Raw genomic sequence first — 24,084 nt, forward strand, 5'->3', positions numbered from 1 at the left:
GTCCTTGTCTCCTTTTTCCTAAGAACTAGCCACGTTTCATTCCGCCCTGGGAATGGTTCTCTCTCCATTTGATGTGAGAAGTTATAACAAATGTTTTACTATTGCTGAAGTGCTATTTCCCGGTTGAGCAATGCCCCCCTCGTTGTTGTTGTTGTGTGTTCTTGTTTGCCCTTAACAATAGACGCGACCAAACCCCCGGTGGCAACCTAACAATAGACGGTGGCACGCACCAATCACGGGCCAGCGGGGAGGGTCACGTGACCAGACACCGTGGTGGTGGTGGTGGGGCACGGGTGCTTTGAGGGGTGGATGGGTGGGCTGGGCGTGGATCAGTGAGTTTGTGTATCTAGATTAATAAGTGCTTTGCCCGAGACAAGCCGCACTTAGCACAGCCGCTCTTCTTCAGCTCCCCGGCGGGTAAGAGAGGGGGTCTATTAGCATGACTGCTGGAACCCCGCATGACATTCCCTGTGTTTGCTCTTCTGCTTTTGTGTGCCACCGACGCTACTAGTCAGATGAGGAGGAATTAATTGAAGTCAATTAAATTAGACCCGTCGGTTGTTTCCCTGACAAATCGCGCACGAGGAGCGACTCGAGGAGACGGAACAAATAGGGAGAAAAAAAAAAACACGAGTTCAAATTGCGTTCTTCTCGAGACTCCTGCCTCAGGGTTGAAGGATGTGGCGGAATGGACGCCTTCTGATTTGATTTCCAGGCGTTTACAGTCAGTCCATTGTGTGTCGCGTGTGGCCGTTGTAGGGAGTAAAAAAAAGCACAGGGGGTGCTACTTAGCTTGGCCCTTGGGGGCCCCGGGTTTGTGGCGTGCTTTGGGGCTTTGCCTTTATTACAGACTAATGCTGGCAGCAACCGTCGCTGCATTCCTCCACTGCTGCTGTTGAGAGAGAGAGAGAGTCGCTGTTCCACTGATTCAGCCAGACGGGAGACCGGCCGCACACGTTTAAAAGCGAGTACTTGTGTTAATGCCCGCAGGCCCGCAGGCCCGCAGGCCCCCGCTGCAGTAAGGGAATTCTCCCTGGATTTCCATTTCATACTTTCTTTACCCAGATGGAGTTTGAGAAGCAGACGATGCCGTTCACACTCACGCTCCCATCGTTTTGGTTCCTCTCTCTGTCTCTCTCTCTGTCTCTGTCTCTGTCCCTGGCCCCTCTCTTTCTCTTTGTCTCTCTCTTTGTCTTGCTCACTTTCTTTCTGTCTTGTCTCTGACACCTCTTTCACTTTCTCTCTCTCTCTCTCTCTCTCTCTCTCTCTCTCTCTCTCTCTCTCTCTCTCTCTCTCTCTCTCTCTCTCTCTCTCTCCGTCACCTCTTTCACTCTGTCTCTCTCTTTGTCTCTCTTTCTGTCTCTCTGTCTCTGACACCTCTTTCACTTTGTCTATCTCTTTTTCTTTGTCTCTCTCTTTGTCTATGTCTCTCACTTTCTCTGTGTGTGTCTGTGTTTGTCTCTCTCACTGTCTCTTTTGCTGACCCCCCCCTCCTTTCTGTCTCCCTCCTCCCTTTCCTCTCTTTGGGTTTCAGTCCGTGCATTTTAGGTCATTTATAGTGATTCCATTTCACTAACTCAGTCCAACATGCATTTTTCCAAAGGCCCTAAACCGTTAGGAATAAAAACACTCCAAAAGGTGACGTGTGTGGGAATTGAATGTGCAGATGTTTGGTTTGAATATCAGGAAGGTGGAAGAGACAGTGTAAGAAGTACAGGGAAACAATTTATCGCTACGATAATGTTAGGACAATTACCAGCGTGGACAACGTGAAAACATCCCTCCATTCTAACTATGTTCACATCTCTTCATTTATAACCAATAGGGAAATTGATCCGTGAAATAAGATGTAATTCAACCATATGTACACTGTACATCCATTATTAATTGACATATAAGATTAACTTTATACATGATGCAAACGTTATACATATGTTATTTTATGTACTTTATACATATAAGACGTGCGTCATACATAATGTATACTCTAAGCATGTGTATTTATATGTTGCTTTATAAGTATAAGATGTTCTTTACATGTACTTTATAAATATGAGATGTAGCCTACTTTATACCCTTCATAAAACTTAGTTATAACACAATATGTACTTTTTCCAGAGGAGAAATGCACTTTAGATGACATTCAAGCCACAAAACAACAAAAATAAGAAACATTTGAATGGGTGGGATGCTAAAAACTGAACTGATGCTGATATAAAATAGTGAATTCTCTCTCTCTCTCTCTCTCTCTCTCTCTCTCTCTCTCTCTCTCTCTCTCTCTCTCTCTCTCTCTCTCTCTCTGCACCTGTTCAATCCTCTCCCCCACCCACAAACCGTTCTACAGTTCTTTAAAAATAGAGCTGCGCTCGCACCCAAATATCAGCCCGCCCATGGCTGTTTGGAGCCGCCGATCGTGTGATTTATTAGCTAATGGAAAAGCTGCGTCGCAGTAGGACATGGTGTGGTGTGTGAGTGTGCGTGTGCGCGTGTGCGCGTGTATGCTCATCATGTTGGTCAGGGTGTATATTTAGACGCTCTTTTTAACGACATCAAGGTTCTCCTCTGAGTGTTTGTGTGTGTGTGTGTACATCACCTTGACACATTGTCTTGTGACTTTGTGACTGCAGATAATGGGCTTCAGCGCCAGAGGTTGTTTCAAATGGACTTCAAGGGCTGGTCTCAGAGGGGGGGGGGGGGGGGGGGGGCTTGGCGATAACATTTACATTTTACATCTCTAAACCAACGGCTTCTGTCATGTACCACGCCTATAAATGAAAAGGAATTGTATCCCCATAAAAACTTTAATCACATTAAATATGTCGTTCAGTGTCCTGTTGTCGGTGAATTATTAAAGAAAAACTATTCATGACCTCTTTGAGGCATTGCTGCACATTACTCAACTTATTCAATATTAAGAGGAACATGTGAGATGAGCTTTCTCTCTCTCTCTCTCTCTCTCTCTCTCTCTCTATTTCTTTCCACCTCTCTCTCTCTCTCTCTCTCTCTCTCTCTCTCTCTCTCTCTCTCTCTCTCTCTCTCTCTCTCTCTCTCTCTCTCTCGCAACGTCCTCCGCTTTCTCACTCTCTGCCAAGGAGATATCTTGCGGATTAGGCAGGCTGTATTTGGAAACCCTGTTGCTTTTATTGTCATGGTGATTTTTTAAGGATGGGGGTCATAAAGTGTGTGTGTGTGTGTGTGTGTGTGTGTGTGTGTGTGTAAGTCCAAGGGTCCCATCAAAACGCATGTAAAGATAAAGCATAGATTGAGCACAGTTTCAATTGACCTTCATCGTCTCTAAAACAAACAAAAGATTGTTTCTTTCTTTAATTGTTGTTTTTCCCCATCATGATGAAACTCTGGTAACAGAAAATCCAAGATGTCTGAAGGACAGACGACTGAAGAGGTGGAGGAGACCGAGGAGGTGGAGGATGTCGTGGAGGTGGAGGTGGCACAGTAAGTGATGAGGCCCAGGCCTTCGTCAAGATAATCCATTCACCCCAGAGAGGTACCCTTAAATCAACTGTAACACATTTCCATGTCTCTTCTGTCTCTGTCTCTGTCTGTCTGTGTGTTCGTGTTTGTGTTCGTTCCAGGGAAGAAGGTAGGAGTGATTTTTTTCTTTTGTCAAAATCAGTTGCAGTCCATCAATGTCCCGCAGGGTTCACTGAAGACTCAATACTTCTATGATCGAATTTTTTTCTCCTCAGAGGTGGAAGAGGAGCAGGAAGCAGGTAAAAAAAGGCGTCTTGCATGGCTCCTTAAGACTATAGACTGTCACTGTGTCAGGGTTCTCTGAGTACTTTTAAACCCGGTTGCTTTTGAGTGAGAAAACAAGTTGACAGGAGGTACAACAGAGGTTTGTGTATTCTGGTGGTTCGGTTTATTTGTTTGATACATGTCATGCTAAAACATTGTCTCTCAGCCACAAATTCGGATCGGAAAATGTAATGTGTTGTTGTCAATAGGCCTAACATTTATAAACCACTGTTGAGTTCTACCCAGGTGTTATGTCTAAATAAGTTGTGGTCCACTTGTAACGAATTTAGTTCCTAACAAAGGTGTTAATTAATTAGTCGGTTGTCATAACCATCACAAGGTGGGCCTTCATTAACACATTAATTGACATGCATTTAGCCTGCCTGTAACATAAATCTTTATCTGACCTTCATGAAACAATTTCTCATGGGTCTCAAAGCACTCGTGAGAAATTGTGTCGACGTTACAATTGTAATGACATTCACATTCAATGTTGTGAAATGCCAGAGATAGCGGGAAATGTGCCTTATTTCGGACCATACCTTTGACACCTCACCTCAAATAGCATAGCAATGCTAGCAATGCTGCCAACCACATTCATACAGGGCTGTCCTTTTCGTCCTCTGAACAGTGAGTTTTAAACCCATTACTTTTAAACAGTTTTTTATTGTCGAACGGTAAACAACTGTATACTTTATAATCCCGCCGTCTGGCTGTTTGTCCGCGGGAGGATTAGTTCCGTAAACGAGTTTTTGCTTCCGGTGTTCAGTGTTGCATGCGAGGGATTTGCATCGAATATCACGCAGAGCTCCTGCTCTGTTTGAACAGTGTTTTGGATTCATTACTGACTTCAGAAGGTGACTGGATGCTTTTGCTGTATACATATATATATCGTATCTTTATTTGTACTGTTTTCTCGGAGAGAGAAAACACCATCACTCTGTGTGTGTGTGTGTGTGTGTGTGTGTGTGTGTGTGTGTGTGTGTGTGTGTGTGAGTGAGAGGACTTTTATTTAATTGTACCTTTAATTGTACCATTACCCATAGAAATAAATAAAAAATAAATAGATCAGCGATAAACAGGCGTAGGCCTACTTATCGCGACAATCTAACTACTTGTCCGGAAATTGCATGTTATGATTTGAATGATGGGTGAAATGTGTGTTTTTAATGGGAAACATCTCGCAGCAGGGCTTGGCCAAACGTGGCCAAACGTGTCGCCTTGTGCCGTCTCATGACCAATGTCATCCATCTTTAAGGACTGTATATACATTCATAAAAAGTATATATAGAAATAAACTCAGCTGGTTATTTTCAAATGTCCTTTACTCTGTTGTAGATGAGGAGTTGCCACTTGAAGTCGAAGGTAAAGGTTCTCTTATTTCATAATTTTCGTTATTCTCCCCATACTAGTTGTTTTTCTTTATACTTAGATATTTTAATTGGTGCATATTTTGTATTAATGTTATTTCATTACATAGTTGGACCGTATGAATACATAGAGGCTTGTATGTATTTATACGTACAAAACATACACAACACTATATGTTTTCACGTGTGGAAAACATGGAGATGCATATTAACAGGCTCCACATTTCATGGTAACCCTATTAAAGCTTGGAGCATTCCCATCTTTAGTCCATCGAAACCGTTTCTAGTTTCTAACTTCACTGTGGAAAAAAAATCCCAACTTTCCATCCCAAACAGAACCACCGACTGCAACCGAAGGTAACAGTTTCCATGGCTTTCATCAGCTGTCATTTAACTGCTCCTGAGCGTCTACTCCTGTCAATACCGGCTTTGCTCCTTTTCAGCATTCAGTGTGCGCCACTCTCACCCCCCTCCCCCCCCCCAGCTCTGGCTTGATAACATTGGTGGGAGTTTCACTACCAAATTAAATATCCGCTGGCTGACATTTGTTTGAGAACTTTGATGTACTCAGACAAAGGTATTGCAGCAACTGCTTTTAAGTGTGTGTTTTTGAGACCTTCAAGGTTCCTAGCGATGCTTTTGAACTATGGCAAGATAAATACACACAGGGTGCGATTTGTCAAATGATGGATGTTTTTTTTCCTTCTTTCTTTTCATGAATAAATAGGCGATCGACAGACCTAATTTTTCTTTTAAGTAAATGGTCGGCCCTATTCGCCTACATTTCAAACAGTTGAACATTCATCTTTAAGGTAAATTAAAAAGACATGAAACATTTTATTTTCCAAAAAAAACAAAAAACAGAGGTGGATCCCTCCTATCCCTCCCAAAAGAATCGCACCCTGGTCGTCATTACACTGTTGTTTGTTATCAGGAGTCATTCAATAATACATAAGGGGTAACACTGTTGTTTTCAATTGATGGTCAATAAAAAAAACATAAGGGGTAACACACGTTTATTATCGTCATAAAAAAAAAGAAAAACACTGTCATTATTTGTGCACAGAAATGCAGACGGAGGGAGCTCCTGCGAGTTTTCAAAGTCATGTGACATGTCACATAGGGAAGATATCTCCAGCATTCCTGACGTTTTGATCCCAGAATGCATTATGTTATGCAAGGGAACGCAGAGCCTGCTTGATCTGATACTCGCCTACTGTCGTTTTTGATCGGTTGTCATGAAAAAATACGTAATTCAATTAACTTTATTTACCCAGTAAGAGAACTTTATTCCTGGTCAGGAATGAAAAAAAGTGTAAAGGCTAACACTATTTTTTTATCGGCCATCAAAAAGCATAAGGGGTAACACTGTTGTTTTCTTTCGGTCGTCATGAAAAAAGCATAAGGGGTAACACTGTCGTTTTTTATTGGTCGTATGAAAAAAACATAAGGGGTAGCATTGACGTTTTTTATTGTTCGTCATGAAAAATAACCCAAGTGGTAACACTGTCATTTATTATCGGCCGTCATGAAAAAAAACATAAGGGGTAACACTGTCGTTTTTTATCGGCCGTCATGAAAAAAAAAAACATAAGGGGTAACACTGCCGTTTTTTATCGGCCGTCATGAAAAAAAACATAAGGGGTAACAATGTCGTTTTTTATAGGTCGTCATGGAAAAAAGAGTAAGGGGTCACACTGTCGTTTTTTATTGGTCATCATGAAGAAAACATAAGGGGTAACACTGTCGTTTTTTATAGGTCGTCATAGAAAAAAGCGTAAGGGGTAACACTATCGTTTTTTATTGGTCGTCATGGAAAAAAGCGTAAGGGGTAACACAGTCGTTTTGTATCGGACGTCATGAAAAAAAACATAAGGGGGTAACACTGTCGTTTTTTAAAGGTCGTCATGGAAAAAAGAGTAAGGGGTAACACTGTCGTTTTTTATTGGTCGTCATGAAAAAAAACATAAGGGGTAACACTGTCGTTTTTTATAGGTCGTCATAGAAAAAAGCGTAAGGGGTAACACTGTCGTTTTTTATAGGTCGTCATAGAAAAAAGCGTAAGTGGTAACACTGCCGTTTTTTATAGGTCGTCATGAAAAGAAAACGTAAATCAAATTCAAATTCTTTATTTTTCCCATAAGAGAACTTCATTTGTGGTCAGGCACATAAAAACAAGACATACTTCAACAATAAACAGTTAGTAAGGGGTAACACAGTTTTTTTATTATTAGTCGTCATGAGAATAAAACATAAGGGGTAACACTGCCGTTTTTTATCGGCCGTCATGAAAAAATACATAAGGGGTAACACTGTCTTTTTTTATCGGCCGTCATGAAAAAAAACATAAGGGGTAACACTGCCGTTTTTTATCGGCCGTCATGAAAAAAAACATAAGGGGTAACACCGTCGTTTTTTATCGGCCGTCATGAAAAAAAAAACATTGGGGGTAACACTGTCGTTTTTTATAGGTCGTCATGGAAAAAAGAGTAAGGGGTAACACTGTTGTTTTTTATAGGTCGTCATGGAAAAAAACATAAGGGGTCGTTATGAAAAAAACATAAGGGGTAACACTGTCGTTTTTTTATAGTTCGTCATGGAAAAAAGCGTAAGGGGTAACACTGTTGTTTTTTATAGGTCGTCATGAAAAAAAGAGGAAGGGGTAACACTGTCGTTTTTTATAGGTCGTCATGGAAAAAAGCGTAAGGGGTCGTCATGAAAAAAACATAAGGGGTAACACTGTCGTTTTTTATAGGTCGTCATAGAAAAAAGCGTAAGGGGTATCACTGTCGTTTTTTATAGGTCGTCATGGAAAAAAACATAAGGGGTAACAATGTCGTTTTTTATTGGTCGTCATGAAAAAAACAAAAGGGGTAACACTGTCGTTTTTTTTTTATAGGTCGTCATAGAAAAAGGAGTAAGGGGTAACACTGTCGTTTTTTATAGGTCGTCATAGAAAAAAGCGTAAGGGGTAACACTGTCGTTTTTTATAGGTCGTCATGGAAAAAAACATAAGGGGTAACAATGTCGTTTTTTATTGGTCGTCATGAAAAAAACATAAGGGGTAACACTGTCGTTTTTTATAGGTCGTCATGGAAAAAAGCGTAAGGGGTAACACTGTCGTTTTTTATCGGCCGTCATGGAAAAAAGCGTAAGGGGTAACACTGTCGTTTTTTATCGGCCGTCATGGAAAAAAATATAAGGGGTAACACTGTCGTTTTTTTATCGGCCGTCATGAAAAAAAAACATAAGGGGTAACACTGTCGTATTTTATAGGTCGTCATGGAAAAAAGCGTAAGGGGTATCACTGTCGTTTTTTATCGGCCGTCATGGAAAAAGAAGTAAGGGGTAACACTGTCGTTTTTTATAGGTCGTCATGGAAAAAAAGCGTAAGGGGTAACACTGTCGTTTTTTATAGGTCGTCATGGAAAAAAAACATAAGGGGTAACACTGTCGTTTTTTTATCGGCTGTCATGAAAAAAAAATATAAGGGGTAACACTGTCGTATTTTAAAGGTCGTCATGGAAAAAAGCGTAAGGGGTAACAATGTCGTTTTTTATAGGTCGTCTTGGAAAAAAGCGTAAGGGGTAACACTGTCGTTTTTTATCGGCCGTCATGGAAAAAAACCTAAGGGGTAACACTGTCGTTTTTTTATCGGCCGTCATGAAAAAAAAACATAAGGGGTAACACTGTCGTATTTTATAGGTCGTCATGGAAAAAAGCGTAAGGGGTAACACTGTCGTTTTTTATAGGTCGTCATGGAAAAAAAACATAAGGGGTAACACTGTCGTTTTTTTATCGGCCGTCATGAAAAAAAAACATAAGGGGTAACACTGTCGTATTTTATAGGTCGTCATGGAAAAAAGAGTAAGGGGTAACAGTGTCGTTTTTTATAGGTCGTCATAGAAAAAAGCGTAAGGGGTAACACTGTCGTTTTTTATAGGTCGTCATGGAAAGAAGCGTAAGGGTAACACTGTCGTTTATTATAGGTCGTCATGGAAAAAAGAGTAAGGGGTAACACTGTCGTTTTTTATAGGTCATCATGGAAAGAAGCGTAAGGGTAACACTGTCGTTTATTATAGGTCGTCATGGAAAAAAGCGTAAGGGGTAACACTGTCGTTTTTTATAGGTCGTCATCGAAAAAAGCGTAATGGGTAACACTGTCGTTTTTTATAGGTCGTCATGGAAAAAAGCGTAAGGGGTAACACTGTCGTTTTTTATAGGTCGTCATGAAAAAAAACATAAGGGGTAACACTGTCGTTTTTTAAAGGTCGTCATGGAAAAAAAAGTAAGGGGTAACACTGTCTTTTTTATAGGTCGTCATGGAAAAAAGCGTAAGGGTTAACACTGTCGTTTTTTATAGGTCGTCATGGAAAAAAGCGTAAGGGGTAACACTGTCGTTTTTTATAGGTCGTCATGGAAAAAAAACATAAGGGGTAACACTGTCGTTTTTTATAGGCCGTCATGAAAAAAAACATATGGGGTAACACTGTCGTTTTTTATCGGTCGTCATAGAAAAAGGAGTAAGGGGTAACGCTGTCGTTTTTTATAGGTCGTCATGGAAAAAAGCGTAAGGGGTCGTCATGAAAAAAAACATAAGGGGTAACACTGTCGTTTTTTATGGGTCGTCATGAAAAAAGGAGTAAGGGGTAACACTGTCGTTTTTTATCGGTCGTCATAGAAAAAAGCGTAAGGGGTAACACTGTCGTTTTTTATCGGCCGTCATGAAAAAAGCGTAAGGGGTAACACTGTCGTTTTTTATAGGTCGTCATAGAAAAAGGAGTAAGGGGTAACGCTGTTGTTTTTTATAGGTCGTCATGGAAAAAAGCGTAAGGGGTTACACTGTCGTTTTTTATCGGCCGTCATGAAAAAAAACATAAGGGGTAACACTGTTGTTTTTTATTGGTCGTCATGAAAAAAGGAGTAAGGGGTAACACTGTCGTTTTTTATCGGTCGTCATAGAAAAAAGCGTAAGGGGTAACACTGTCGTTTTTTATAGGTCGTCATGGAAAAAAGCGTAAGGGGTCGTCATGAAAAAAACATAAGGGGTAACACTGTCGTTTTTTATAGGTCATCATGGAAAAAAAACATAAGGGGTAACACTGTCGTATTTTATAGGTCGTCATGGAAAAAAAAGCGTAAATCAAAACAAATTCTTTATTTTTCCCATAAGAGAACTTCATTTGTGGTCAGGCACATACAAACAAGACATACTTCAACAATAAACAGTTAGTAAGGGGTAACACAGTTTTTTTATTATTAGTCGTCATGAGAATAAAACATAAGGGGTAACACTGCCGTTTTTGATCGGCCGTCATGAAAAAATACATAGGGGGTAACACTGTCGTTTTTTATAGGTCTTCATGGAAAAAAAACATAAGGGGTAACACTGTCGTATTTTATAGGTCGTCATGGAAAAAAAACATAAGGGGTAACACTGTCGTATTTTATAGGTCGTCATGGAAAAAAAACATAAGGGGTAACACTGTCGTTTTTTATCGGCCGTCATGAAAAAAAAAACATTGGGGGTAACACTGTCGTTTTTTATAGGTCGTCATGGAAAGAAGCGTAAGGGGTCGTTATGAAAAAAACATAAGGGGTAACACTGTTGTTTTTTATCGGCCGTCATGAAAAAATACATAAGGGGTAACACTGTCGTTTTTTATCGGCCGTCATGAAAAAAGCGTAAGGGGTAACACTGTCGTTATTTATAAGTCGTCATAGAAAAAGGAGTAAGGGGTAACGCTGTCGTTTTTTATAGGTCGTCATGGAAAAAAGCGTAAGAGGTTACACTGTCGTTTTTTATCGGCCGTCATGAAAAAAAACATAAGGGGTAACACTGTCGTTTTTTATTGGTCGTCATGAAAAAAGGAGTAAGGGGTAACACTGTCGTTTTTTATAGGTCGTCATGGAAAAAAGCGTAAGGGGTCGTCATGAAAAAAACATAAGGGGTAACACTGTCGTTTTTTATAGGTCATCATGGAAAAAAGCGTAAATCAAAATCCAATTCTTTATTTTTCCCATAAGAGAACTTCATTTGTGGTCAGGCACATACAAACAAGACATACTTCAACAATAAACAGTTAGTAAGGGGTAACACAGTTTTTTTATTATTAGTCGTCATGAGAATAAAACATAAGGGGTAACACTGCCGTTTTTTATAGGTCGTCATGGAAAAAAAACATAAGGGGTAACACTGTCGTTTATTATATAGGTCGTCATGGAAAAAAGCGTAAGGGGTCGTCATGAAAAAAACATAAGGGGTAACATTGTCGTTTTTTATAGGTCGTCATGGAAAAAAGCGTAAGGGGTAACACTGTCGTTTTTTATAGGTCATCATGGAAAAAAGCGTCAATCAAATTCAAATTCTTTATTTTTCCCATAAGAGAACTTCATTTGTGGTCAGGCACATACAAACAAGACATACTTCAACAATAAACAGTTAGTAAGGGGTAACACAGTTTTTTTATCATTAGTCGTCATGAGAATAAAACATAAGGGGTAACACTGCCGTTTTTTATCGTCCGTCATGAAAAAATACATAAGGGGTAACACTGTCGTTTTTAATAGGTCGTCATCGAAAAAAGCGCAAGGGGTCGTTATGGAAAAAACATAAGGGGTAACACTGTCGTTTTTTATAGGTCGTCATGGAAAAAAAACATAAGGGGTAACACTGTCGTTTTTTATCGGCCGTCATGAAAAAAAAAACATTAGGGGTAACACTGTCGTTTTTTATAGGTCGTCATGGAAAAAAGCGTAAGGGGTCGTTATGAAAAAAACATAAGGGGTAACACTGTTGTTTTTTATAGGTCGTCATGGAAAAAAGAGGAAGGGGTAACACTGTCGTTTTTTATAGGTCATCATGGAAAAAAGCGTCAATCAAATTCAAATTCTTTATTTTTCCCATAAGAGAACTTCATTTGTGGTCAGGCACATACAAACAAGACATACTTCAACAATAAACAGTTAGTAAGGGGTAACACAGTTTTTTTATTATTAGTCGTCATGAGAATAAAACATAAGGGGTAACACTGCCGTTTTTGATCGGCCGTCATGAAAAAATACATAGGGGGTAACACTGACCATGGAAAATGGTCGTCATGGAAAAAAGCGTAAGGGGTCGTTATGAAAAAAACATAAGGGGTAACACTGTTGTTTTTTATAGGTCGTCATGGAAAAAAAACATAAGGGGTAACACTGTCGTTTTTTATCGGCCATCATGAAAAAAAAAACATTAGGGGTAACACTGTCGTTTTTTATAGGTCGTCATGGAAAAAAGCGTAAGGGGTCGTTATGAAAAAAACATAAGGGGTAACACTGTTGTTTTTTATAGGTCGTCATGGAAAAAAGAGGAAGGGGTAACACTGTCGTTTTTTATTGGTCGTCATGGAAAAAAGCGTAAGGGGTCGTCATGAAAAAAACATAAGGGGTCACACTGTCGTTTTTTATAGGTCGTCATGGAAAAAAAGCGTAAGGGGTAACACTGTCGTTTTTTATAGGTCATCATGGAAAAAAAACATAAGGGGTAACACTGTCGTTTTTTTATCGGCCGTCATGAAAAAAAAACATAAGGGGTAACACTGTCGTATTTTATAGGTCGTCATGGAAAAAAGAGTAAGGGTAACACTGTTGTTTATTATAGGTCGTCATGGAAAAAAGAGTAAGGGGTAACACTGTCGTTTTTTATAGGTCGTCATGGAAAGAAGCGTAAGGGTAAAACTGTTGTTTATTATAGGTCGTCATGGAAAAAAGCGTAAGGGGTAACACTGTCGTTTTTTATAGGTCGTCATGAAAAAAAAACATAAGGGGTAACACTGTCGTATTTTATAGGTCGTCATGGAAAAAAGAGTAAGGGTAACACTGTTGTTTATTATAGGTCGTCATGGAAAAAAGAGTAAGGGGTAACACTGTCGTTTTTTATAGGTCGTCATGGAAAGAAGCGTAAGGGTAAAACTGTTGTTTATTATAGGTCGTCATGGAAAAAAGCGTAAGGGGTAACACTGTCGTTTTTTATAGGTCGTCATAGAAAAAAGCGTAAGGGGTATCACTGTCGTTTTTTATAGGTCGTCATGGAAAAAAACATAAGGGGTAACACTGTCGTTTTTTATCGGCCGTCATGAAAAAAAACATAAGGGGTAACACTGTCGTTTTTTATAGGTCGTCATGAAAAAAAACATAAGGGGTAACACTGTCGTTTTTTAAAGGTCGTCATGGAAAAAAAAGTAAGGGGTAACACTGTCGTTTTTTATAGGTCGTCATGGAAAAAAGCGTAAGGGTTAACTCTGCCGTTTTTTATCGTCCGTCATGAAAAAATACATAAGGGGTAACACTGTCGTTTTTAATAGGTCGTCATCGAAAAAAGCGCAAGGGGTCGTTATGAAAAAAACATAAGGGGTAACACTGTCGTTTTTTATAGGTCGTCATGGAAAAAAAACATAAGGGGTAACACTGTCGTTTTTTATCGGCCGTCATGAAAAAAAAAACATTAGGGGTAACACTGTCGTTTTTTATAGGTCGTCATGGAAAAAAGCGTAAGGGGTCGTCATGAAAAAAACATAAGGGGTAACACTGTCGTTTTTTATAGGTCGTCATAGAAAAAAGCGTAAGGGGTATCACTGTCGTTTTTTATAGGTCGTCATGGAAAAAAACATAAGGGGTAACAATGTCGTTTTTTATTGGTCGTCATGAAAAAAACATAAGGGGTAACACTGTCGTTTTTTATAGGTCGTCATGGAAAAAAGCGTAAGGGGTAACACTGTCGTTTTTTATCGGTCGTCATGGAAAAAAGCGTAAGGGGTAACAATGTCTTTTTTTATTGGTCGTCATGAAAAAAACATAAGGGGTAACACTGTCGTTTTTTATAGGTCGTCATGGAAAAAAGCGTAAGGGGTAACACTGTTGTTTTTTATAGTTCGTCATGGAAAAAAGAGGAAGGGGTAACACTGTCGTTTTTTATAGGTCGTCATGGAAAAAAGCGTAAGGGGTCGTCAAGAAAAAAACATAAGGGGTAACACTGTCGTTTTTTATAGGTCGTCATAGAAAAAAGCGTAAGGGGTATCACTGTCGTTTTTTATAGGTCGTCATGGAAAAAAACATAAGGGGTAACACTGTCGTTTTTTATAGGTCGTCATGGAAAAAAAACATAAGGGGTAACACTGTCGTATTTTATAGGTCGTCATGGAAAAAAGCGTAAGGGGTAACGCTGTCGTTTTTTATTGGTCGTCATGAAAAGAAAACGTGAATCAAATTCAAATTCTTTATTTTTCCCATAAGAGAACTTCATTTGTGGTCAGGCACATACAAACAAGACATACTTCAACAATAAACAGTTAGTAAGGGGTAACACAGTTTTTTTATTATTAGTCGTCATGAGAATAAAACATAAGGGGTAACACTGCCGTTTTTTATCGGCCGTCATGAAAAAAAACATAAGGGGTAACACTGTCGTTTTTTATCGGCCGTCATGAAAAAAAAAACATTAGGGGTAACACTGTCGTTTTTTATAGGTCGTCATGGAAAAAAGAGTAAGGGGTAACACTGTTGTTTTTTATAGGTCGTCATGGAAAAAAACATAAGGGGTAACACTGTCGTTTTTTATAGGTCGTCATGGAAAAAAGCGTAAGGGGTCGTTATGAAAAAAACATAAGGGGTAACACTGTCGTTTTTTTATAGTTCGTCATGGAAAAAAGCGTAAGGGGTAACACTGTTGTTTTTTATAGGTCGTCATGGAAAAAAGAGGAAGGGGTAACACTGTCGTTTTTTATAGGTCGTCATGGAAAAAAGCGTAAGGGGTCGTCATGAAAAAAACATAAGGGGTAACACTGTCGTTTTTTATAGGTCGTCATAGAAAAAAGCGTAAGGGGTATCACTGTCGTTTTTTATAGGTCGTCATGGAAAAAAACATAAGGGGTAACAATGTCGTTTTTTATTGGTCGTCATGAAAAAAACATAAGGGGTAACACTGTCGTTTTTTATAGGTCGTCATGGAAAAAAGCGTAAGGGGTAACACTGTCGTTTTTTATCGGTCGTCATGGAAAAAAGCGTAAGGGGTAACAATGTCTTTTTTTATTGGTCGTCATGAAAAAAACATAAGGGGTAACACTGTCGTATTTTATAGGTCGTCATGGAAAAAAGCGTAAGGGGTAACACTGTCGTTTTTTATAAGTCGTCATGGAAAAAAGCGTAAGGGGTCGTTATGAAAAAAACATAAGGGGTAACACTGTCGTTTTTTTATAGTTCGTCATGGAAAAAAGCGTAAGGGGTAACACTGTTGTTTTTTATAGTTCGTCATGGAAAAAAGAGGAAGGGGTAACACTGTCGTTTTTTATAGGTCGTCATGGAAAAAAGCTTAAGGGGTCGTCAAGAAAAAAACATAAGGGGTAACACTGTCGTTTTTTATAGGTCGTCATAGAAAAAAGCGTAAGGGGCATCACTGTCGTTTTTTATAGGTCGTCATGGAAAAAAACATAAGGGGTAACACTGTCGTTTTTTATAGGTCGTCATGGAAAAAAAACATAAGGGGTAACACTGTCGTATTTTATAGGTCGTCATGGAAAAAAGCGTAAGGGGTAACGCTGTCGTTTTTTATTGGTCGTCATGAAAAAAACATAAGGGCTAACACTGTCGTTTTTTATAGGTTGTCATAGAAAAAAGCGTAAGGGGTCGTCATGAAAAAAACATAAGGGCTAACACTGTCGTTTTTTATAGGTCGTCATGGAAAAAAGCGTAAGGGGTAACACTGTCGTTTTTTATCGGCCGTCATGAAAAAATACATAAGGGGCAACACTGTCGTTTTTTAAAGGTCGTCATGGAAAAAAAAGCAAGGGGTAACACTGTCGTTTTTTATAGGTCGTCATGGAAAAAAGCGTAAGGGGTAACACTGTCGTTTTTTATAGGTCGTCATGAAAAAAAACATAAGGGGTAACACTGTCGTTTTTTATTGGTCGTCATAAAAAGAAAACGTGAATCAAATTCAAATTCTTTATTTTTCCCATAAGAGAACTTCATTTGTGGTCAGGCACATACAAACAAGACATACTTCAACAATAAACAGTTAGTAAGGGGTAACACAGTTTTTTTATTATTAGTCGTCATGAGAATAAAACATACGGGGTAACACTGCCGTTTTTTATCGGCCGTCATGAAAAAAAACATAAGGGGTAACACTGTCGTTTTTTATCGGCCGTCATGAAAAAAAAAACATTAGGGGTAACACTGTCGTTTTTTATAGGTCGTCATGGAAAAAAGAGTAAGGGGTAACACTGTTGTTTTTTATAGGTCGTCATGGAAAAAAACATAAGGGGTAACACTGTCGTTTTTTATAGGTCGTCATGGAAAAAAGCGTAAGGGGTCGTTATGAAAAAAACATAAGGGGTAACACTGTCGTTTTTTTATAGTTCGTCATGGAAAAAAGCGTAAGGGGTAACACTGTTGTTTTTTATAGGTCGTCATGGAAAAAAGAGGAAGGGGTAACACTGTCGTTTTTTATAGGTCGTCATGGAAAAAAGCGTAAGGGGTCGTCATGAAAAAAACATAAGGGGTAACACTGTCGTTTTTTATAGGTCGTCATAGAAAAAAGCGTAAGGGGTATCACTGTCGTTTTTTATAGGTCGTCATGGAAAAAAACATAAGGGGTAACAATGTCGTTTTTTATTGGTCGTCATGAAAAAAACATAAGGGGTAACACTGTCGTTTTTTATAGGTCGTCATGGAAAAAAGCGTAAGGGGTAACACTGTCGTTTTTTATCGGTCGTCATGGAAAAAAGCGTAAGGGGTAACAATGTCTTTTTTTATTGGTCGTCATGGAAAAAAAACATAAGGGGTAACACTGTCGTATTTTTTAGGTCGTCATGGAAAAAAGCGTAAGGGGTAACGCTGTCGTTTTTTATTGGTCGTCATGAAAAAAACATAAGGGCTAACACTGTCGTTTTTTATAGGTTGTCATAGAAAAAAGCGTAAGGGGTCGTCATGAAAAAAACATAAGGGGTAACACTGTCGTTTTTTATAGGTCGTCATGGAAAAAAGCGTAAGGGGTAACACTGTCTTTTTTTATCGGCCGTCATGAAAAAAAACATAAGGGGTAACACTGTCGTTTTTTATCGGCCGTCATGAAAAAATACATAAGGGGCAACACTGTCGTTTTTTAAAGGTCGTCATGGAAAAAAAAGCAAGGGGTAACACTGTCGTTTTTTATAGGTCGTCATGGAAAAAAGCGTAAGGGGTAACACTGTCGTTTTTTATAGGTCGTCATGAAAAAAAACATAAGGGGTAACACTGTCGTTTTTTATTGGTCGTCATGAAAAGAAAACGTGAATCAAATCCAAATTCTTTATTTTTCCCATAAGAGAACTTCATTTGTGGTCAGGCACATACAAACAAGACATACTTCAACAATAAACAGTTAGTAAGGGGTAACACAGTTTTTTTATTATTAGTCGTCATGAGAATAAAACATAAGGGGTAACACTGCCGTTTTTTATCGGCCGTCATGAAAAAAAACATAAGGGGTAACACTGTCGTTTTTTATCGGCCGTCATGAAAAAAAAAACATTAGGGGTAACACTGTCGTTTTTTATAGGTCGTCATGGAAAAAAGAGTAAGGGGTAACACTGTTGTTTTTTATAGGTCGTCATGGAAAAAAACATAAGGGGTAACACTGTCGTTTTTTATAGGTCGTCATGGAAAAAAGCGTAAGGGGTCGTTATGAAAAAAACATAAGGGGTAACACTGTCGTTTTTTATAGGTCGTCATAGAAAAAAGCGTAAGGGGTATCACTGTCGTTTTTTATAGGTCGTCATGGAAAAAAACATAAGGGGTAACAATGTCGTTTTTTATTGGTCGTCATGAAAAAAACATAAGGGGTAACACTGTCGTTTTTTATAGGTCGTCATGGAAAAAAGCGTAAGGGGTAACACTGTCGTTTTTTATCGGTCGTCATGGAAAAAAGCGTAAGGGGTAACAATGTCTTTTTTTATTGGTCGTCATGAAAAAAACATGAGGGGTAACACTGTCGTTTTTTATAGGTCGTCATGGAAAAAAGCGTAAGGGGTAACACTGTCATTTTTTATCGGCCGTCATGGAAAAAAAACATAAGGGGTAACACTGTCGTATTTTATAGGTCGTCATGGAAAAAAGCGTAAGGGGTAACACTGTCGTTTTTTATAGGTCGTCATGGAAAAAAGCGTAAGGGGTCGTTATGAAAAAAACATAAGGGGTAACACTGTCGTTTTTTTATAGTTCGTCATGGAAAAAAGCGTAAGGGGTAACACTGTTGTTTTTTATAGGTCGTCATGGAAAAAAGAGGAAGGGGTAACACTGTCGTTTTTTATAGGTCGTCATGGAAAAAAGCGTAAGGGGTCGTCAAGAAAAAAACATAAGGGGTAACACTGTCGTTTTTTATAGGTCATCATAGAAAAAATCGTAAGGGGTATCACTGTCGTTTTTTATAGGTCGTCATGGAAAAAAACATAAGGGGTAACAATGTCGGTTTTTTATTGGTCGTCATGAAAAAAACATAAGGGGTAACACTGTCGTTTTTTAAAGGTCGTCATGGAAAAAAAAGCAAGGGGTAACACTGTCGTTTTTTATAGGTCGTCATGGAAAAAAGCGTAAGGGGTAACACTGTCGTTTTTTATAGGTCGTTATGGAAAAAAAAGTAAGGGGTAACACTGTCGTTTTTTAAAGGTCGTCATGGAAAAAAAAGTAAGGGGTAACACTGTCGTTTTTTATAGGTCGTCATGGAAAAAAGCTTAAGGGGTAACACTGTCGTTTTTTATAGGTCGTCATGAAAAGAAAACGTAAATCAAATTCAAATTCTTTATTTTTCCCATAAGAGAACTTCATTTGTGGTCAGGCACATACAAACAAGGCATACTTCAACAATAAACAGTTAGTAAGGGGTAACACAGTTTTTTTATTATTTGTCGTCGTGAGAATAAAACATAAGGGGTAACACTGCCGTTTTTTATCGGCCGACATGAAAAAAAACATAAGGGGTAACACTGTCGTTTTTTATCGGCCGTCATGAAAAAAAAAACATTAGGGGTAACACTGTTGTTTTTTATAGGTCGTCATGGAAAAAAGAGTAAGGGGTAACACTGTTGTTTTTTATAGGTCGTCATGGAAAATAGAGTAAGGGGTAACACTGTCGTTTTTTATAGGTCGTCATGGAAAAAAGCGTAAGGGGTCGTTATGAAAAAAACATAAGGGGTAACACTGTCGTTTTTTTATAGTTCGTCATGGAAAAAAGCGTAAGGGGTAACACTGTTGTTTTTTATAGGTCGTCATGGAAAAAAGAGGAAGGGGTAACACTGTCGTTTTTTATAGGTCGTCATGGAAAAAAGCGTAAGGGGTCGTCATGAAAAAAACATAAGGGGTAACACTGTCGTTTTTTATAGGTCGTCATAGAAAAAAGCGTAAGGGGTATCACTGTCGTTTTTTATAGGTCGTCATGGAAAAAAACATAAGGGGTAACAATGTCGTTTTTTATTGGTCGTCATGAAAAAAACAAAAGGGGTAACACTGTTGTTTTTTATAGGTCGTCATGGAAAAAAGAGGAAGGGGTAACACTGTCGTTTTTCATAGGTCGTCATGGAAAAAAGCGTAAGGGGTCGTCATGAAAAAAACATAAGGGGTAACACTGTCGTTTTTTATAGGTCGTCATAGAAAAAAGCGTAAGGGGTATCACTGTCGTTTTTTATAGGTCGTCATGGAAAAAAACATAAGGGGTAACAATGTCGTTTTTTATAGATCGTCATGGAAAAAAGCGTAAGGGGTAACAATGTCTTTTTTTATTGGTCGTCATGGAAAAAACATAAGGGCTAACACTGTCGTTTTTTATAGGTTGTCATAGAAAAAAGCGTAAGGGGTCGTCATGAAAAAAACATAAGGGGTAACACTGTCGTTTTTTATAGGTCGTCATGGAAAAAAGCGTAAGGGGTAACACTGTCGTTTTTTATCGGCCGTCATGAAAAAATACATAAGGGAAAACACTGTCGTTTTTTAAAGGTCGTCATGGAAAAAAAAGCAAGGGGTAACACTGTCGTTTTTTATAGGTCGTCATGGAAAAAAGCGTAAGGGGTAACACTGTCGTTTTTTATAGGTCGTCATGAAAAAAAACATGAATCAAATTCAAATTCTTCATTTTTCCCATAAGAGAACTTCATTTGTGGTCAGGCACATACAAACAAGACATACTTCAACAATAAACAGTTAGTAAGGGGTAACACAGTTTTTTTATTATTAGTCGTCATGAGAATAAAACATAAGGGGTAACACTGCCGTTTTTTATCGGCCGTCATGAAAAAAAACATAAGGGGTAACACTGTCGTTTTTTATAGGTCGTCATGGAAAAAAGAGTAAGGGGTAACACTGTTGTTTTTTATAGGTCGTCATGGAAAAAAACATAAGGGGTCGTTATGAAAAAAAGCGTAAGGGGTAACAATGTCTTTTTTTATTGGTCGTCATGGAAAAAAAACATAAGGGGTAACACTGTCGTATTTTTTAGGTCGTCATGGAAAAAAGCGTAAGGGGTAACGCTGTCGTTTTTTATTGGTCGTCATGAAAAAAACATAAGGGCTAACACTGTCGTTTTTTATAGGTTGTCATAGAAAAAAGCGTAAGGGGTCGTCATGAAAAAAACATAAGGGGTAACACTGTCGTATTTTTTAGGTCGTCATGGAAAAAAGCGTAAGGGGTAACGCTGTCGTTTTTTATTGGTCGTCATGAAAAAAACATAAGGGCTAACACTGTCGTTTTTTATAGATTGTCATAGAAAAAAGCGTAAGGGGTCGTCATGAAAAAAACATAAGGGGTAACACTGTCGTTTTTTATAGGTCGTCATGGAAAAAAGCGTAAGGGGTAACACTGTCTTTTTTTATCGGCCGTCATGAAAAAAAACATAAGGGGCAACACTGTCGTTTTTTAAAGGTCGTCATGGAAAAAAAAGCAAGGGGTAACACTGTCGTTTTTTATAGGTCGTCATGGAAAAAAGCGTAAGGGGTAACACTGTCGTTTTTTATAGGTCGTCATGATAAAAAAACATAAGGGGTAACACTGTCGTTTTTTATTGGTCGTCATGAAAAGAAAACGTGAATCAAATTCAAATTCTTTATTTTTCCCATAAGAGAACTTCATTTGTGGTCAGGCACATACAAACAAGACATACTTCAACAATAAACAGTTAGTAAGGGGTAACACAGTTTTTTTATTATTAGTCGTCATGAGAATAAAACATAAGGGGTAACACTGCCGTTTTTTATAGGTCGTCATGGAAAAAAGCGTAAGGGGTAACACTGTCGTTTTTTATCGGCCGTCATGAAAAAAAAAACATTAGGGGTAACACTGTCGTTTTTTATAGGTCGTCATGGAAAAAAGAGTAAGGGGTAACACTGTTGTTTTTTATAGGTCGTCATGGAAAAAAACATAAGGGGTAACACTGTCGTTTTTTATAGGTCGTCATGGAAAAAAGCGTAAGGGGTCGTCATGGAAAAAAGCGTAAGGGTTAACACTGTCGTTTTTTATAGGTCGTCATGGAAAAAAGCGTAAGGGGTAACACTGTAGTTTTTTATCGGCCGTCATGAAAAAAAACATATGGGGTAACACTGTCGTTTTTTATCGGCCGTCATGAAAAAATACATAAGGGGTAACACTGTTGTTTTTTATCGGCCGTCATGGAAAAAAGCGTAAGGGGTAACACTGTCGTTTTTTATAGGTCATCATGGAAAAAAGCGTAAGGGGTCGTTATGAAAAAAACATAAGGGGTAACACTGTCGTTTTTTATCGGCCGTCATGAAAAAATACATAAGGGGTAACACTGTCGTTTTTTATAGGTCGTCATGGAAAAAAGCGTAAGGGGTAACACTGTCGTTTTTTATAGGTCATCATGGAAAAAAGCGTAAGGGGTCGTTAGGAAAAAAACATAAGGGGTAACACTGTCGTTTTTTATCGGCCGTCATGAAAAAAAAAACATTAGGGGTAACACTGTCGTTTTTTATAGGTCGTCATGGAAAAAAGCGTAAGGGGTCGTTATGAAAAAAACATAAGGGGTAACACTGTTGTTTTTTATAGGTCGTCATGGAAAAAAGAGGAAGGGGTAACACTGTCGTTTTTTATAGGTCGTCATGGAAAAAAGCGTAAGGGGTCGTCATGGAAAAAACATAAGGGGTAACACTGTCGTTTTTTATAGGTCGTCATGGAAAAAAAGCGTAAGGGGTAACACTGTCGTTTTTTATAGGTCATCATGGAAAAAAAACATAGGGGGTAACACTGTCGTTTTTTTATCGGCCGTCATGAAAAAAAAACATAAGGGGTAACACTGTCGTATTTTATAGGTCGTCATGGAAAAAAAGAGTAAGGGTAACACTGTTGTTTATTATAGGTCGTCATGGAAAAAAGAGTAAGGGGTAACACTGTCGTTTTTTATAGGTCGTCATGGAAAGAAGCGTAAGGGTAACACTGTTGTTTATTATCGGTCGTCATGGAAAAAAGCGTAAGGGGTAACACTGTCGTTTTTTATAGGTCGTCATAGAAAAAAGCGTAAGGGGTATCACTGTCGTTTTTTATAGGTCGTCATGGAAAAAAACATAAGGGGTAACAATGTCGTTTTTTATCGGCCGTCATGGAAAAAGAAGTAAGGGGTAACACTGTCGTTTTTTATAGGTCGTCATGGAAAAAAAGCGTAACTGTACGTCCACACCAGGAGCGAATTTTCGCTGCGAATTTTTCTGTTTGCTTTGGTCGCTCAAGTCGCTCATGACGTACAATTCAATTATGCAGACGCATTTAAAGGAGCCGTATGCGTTTAGTAGGCCCTACCGACAGCCATATCAAATATTGAACTCTCCCATACACCTTGGCCATATTGCCGAGACGGTTTTGCTTGTTCGATAAAGTGCTTCGACAACAAGTAGGACAGTGATTCCCCCCAATATAAAAATCCTAAAATGTAGGCTAATTACAACCGAGAAAAAAGAGTAAGGGTAACACTGTTGTTTATTATAGGTCGTCATGGAAAAAAGAGTAAGGGGTAACACTGTCATTTTTTATCGGCCGTCATGAAAAAAAACATAAGGGGTAACACTGTCGTTTTTTATTGGTCGTCATGAAAAAAGGAGTAAGGAGTAACACTGTCGTTTTTTATAGGTCGTCATGGAAAAAAAACATAAGGGGTAACACTGTCGTATTTTATAGGTCGTCATGGAAAAAAGCGTAAGGGGTCGTCATGAAAAAAACATAAGGGGTAACACTGTCGTTTTTTATAGGTCGTCATGGAAAAAAGCGTAAGGGGTAACACTGTCTTTTTTTATCGGCCGTCATGAAAAAAAACATAAGGGGCAACACTGTCGTTTTTTATAGGTCGTCATGGAAAAAAGCGTAAGGGGTAACACTGTCGTTTTTTATGGGTCGTTATGGAAAAAAAATTAAGGGGTAACACTGTCGTTTTTTAAAGGTCGTCATGGAAAAAAAAGTAAGGAGTAACACTAGTTTTTTATATGTCGTCATGGAAAAAACATAGGGGGTAACACTGTCGTTTTTTATAGGTAGTCATGGAAAAAAGCGTAAGGGTAACACTGTCGTTTTTTATTGGTCGTCATTTTTATCGGCGTTCATTAAAATACATAAGGGGTAACACTGTCGTTTTTCATTAGTCGTCATAGAAAAAAGCGTTAGGGCTAACACTAGTTTTTTATCAACCATCAAATAACATAAGGGGTAACAATGTTGTCTTTTATTGATCGTCGTTAAAAAAAGACAAGGGTTAACACTGTAAAAATAGAATAACAGAGGTGATCCTTCCATCCCCCCATACAAATGGCTCCCTGAATACACACATCAAGACACGCTATTTAGTACGTTCAAATAAATGTTTTCTGTAATTGGACATATATTATTTAATCGGAATTCAAGTTAACTTAAAATCTAGTTCCAACAGATTTTAATTGACTTTAACTAATCGTTA

At 38.6% G+C, this 24,084-nt stretch overlaps 1 protein-coding gene across 5 annotated transcripts in view; it reads left to right on the top strand.

Annotated features, from left to right (window-relative positions):
- Positions 1-3,520: 3,520 nt before the first annotated feature.
- Positions 3,521-24,084, top strand: part of LOC132447964 (troponin T, slow skeletal muscle-like) — a 32,542-nt gene continuing 11,978 nt past the window's right edge. For 3 of the 5 annotated variants that reach the window (XM_060039023.1, XM_060039025.1, XM_060039024.1), the window contains exons 1-3: positions 3,521-3,731; positions 5,095-5,121; positions 5,463-5,483. In XM_060039023.1, the coding sequence (XP_059895006.1) occupies positions 3,536-3,731; positions 5,095-5,121; positions 5,463-5,483 (244 nt within the window). In that variant the 5' untranslated portion in view covers positions 3,521-3,535. The remainder of the gene's footprint in view (positions 3,732-5,094; positions 5,122-5,462; positions 5,484-24,084) is intronic. The other 2 variants (XM_060039026.1, XM_060039027.1) reach the window with 1 other exon arrangement.

Source organism: Gadus macrocephalus, chromosome 19 (assembly GCF_031168955.1).
Source record: "Gadus macrocephalus chromosome 19, ASM3116895v1".
Taxonomy (NCBI): domain Eukaryota; kingdom Metazoa; phylum Chordata; class Actinopteri; order Gadiformes; family Gadidae; genus Gadus; species Gadus macrocephalus.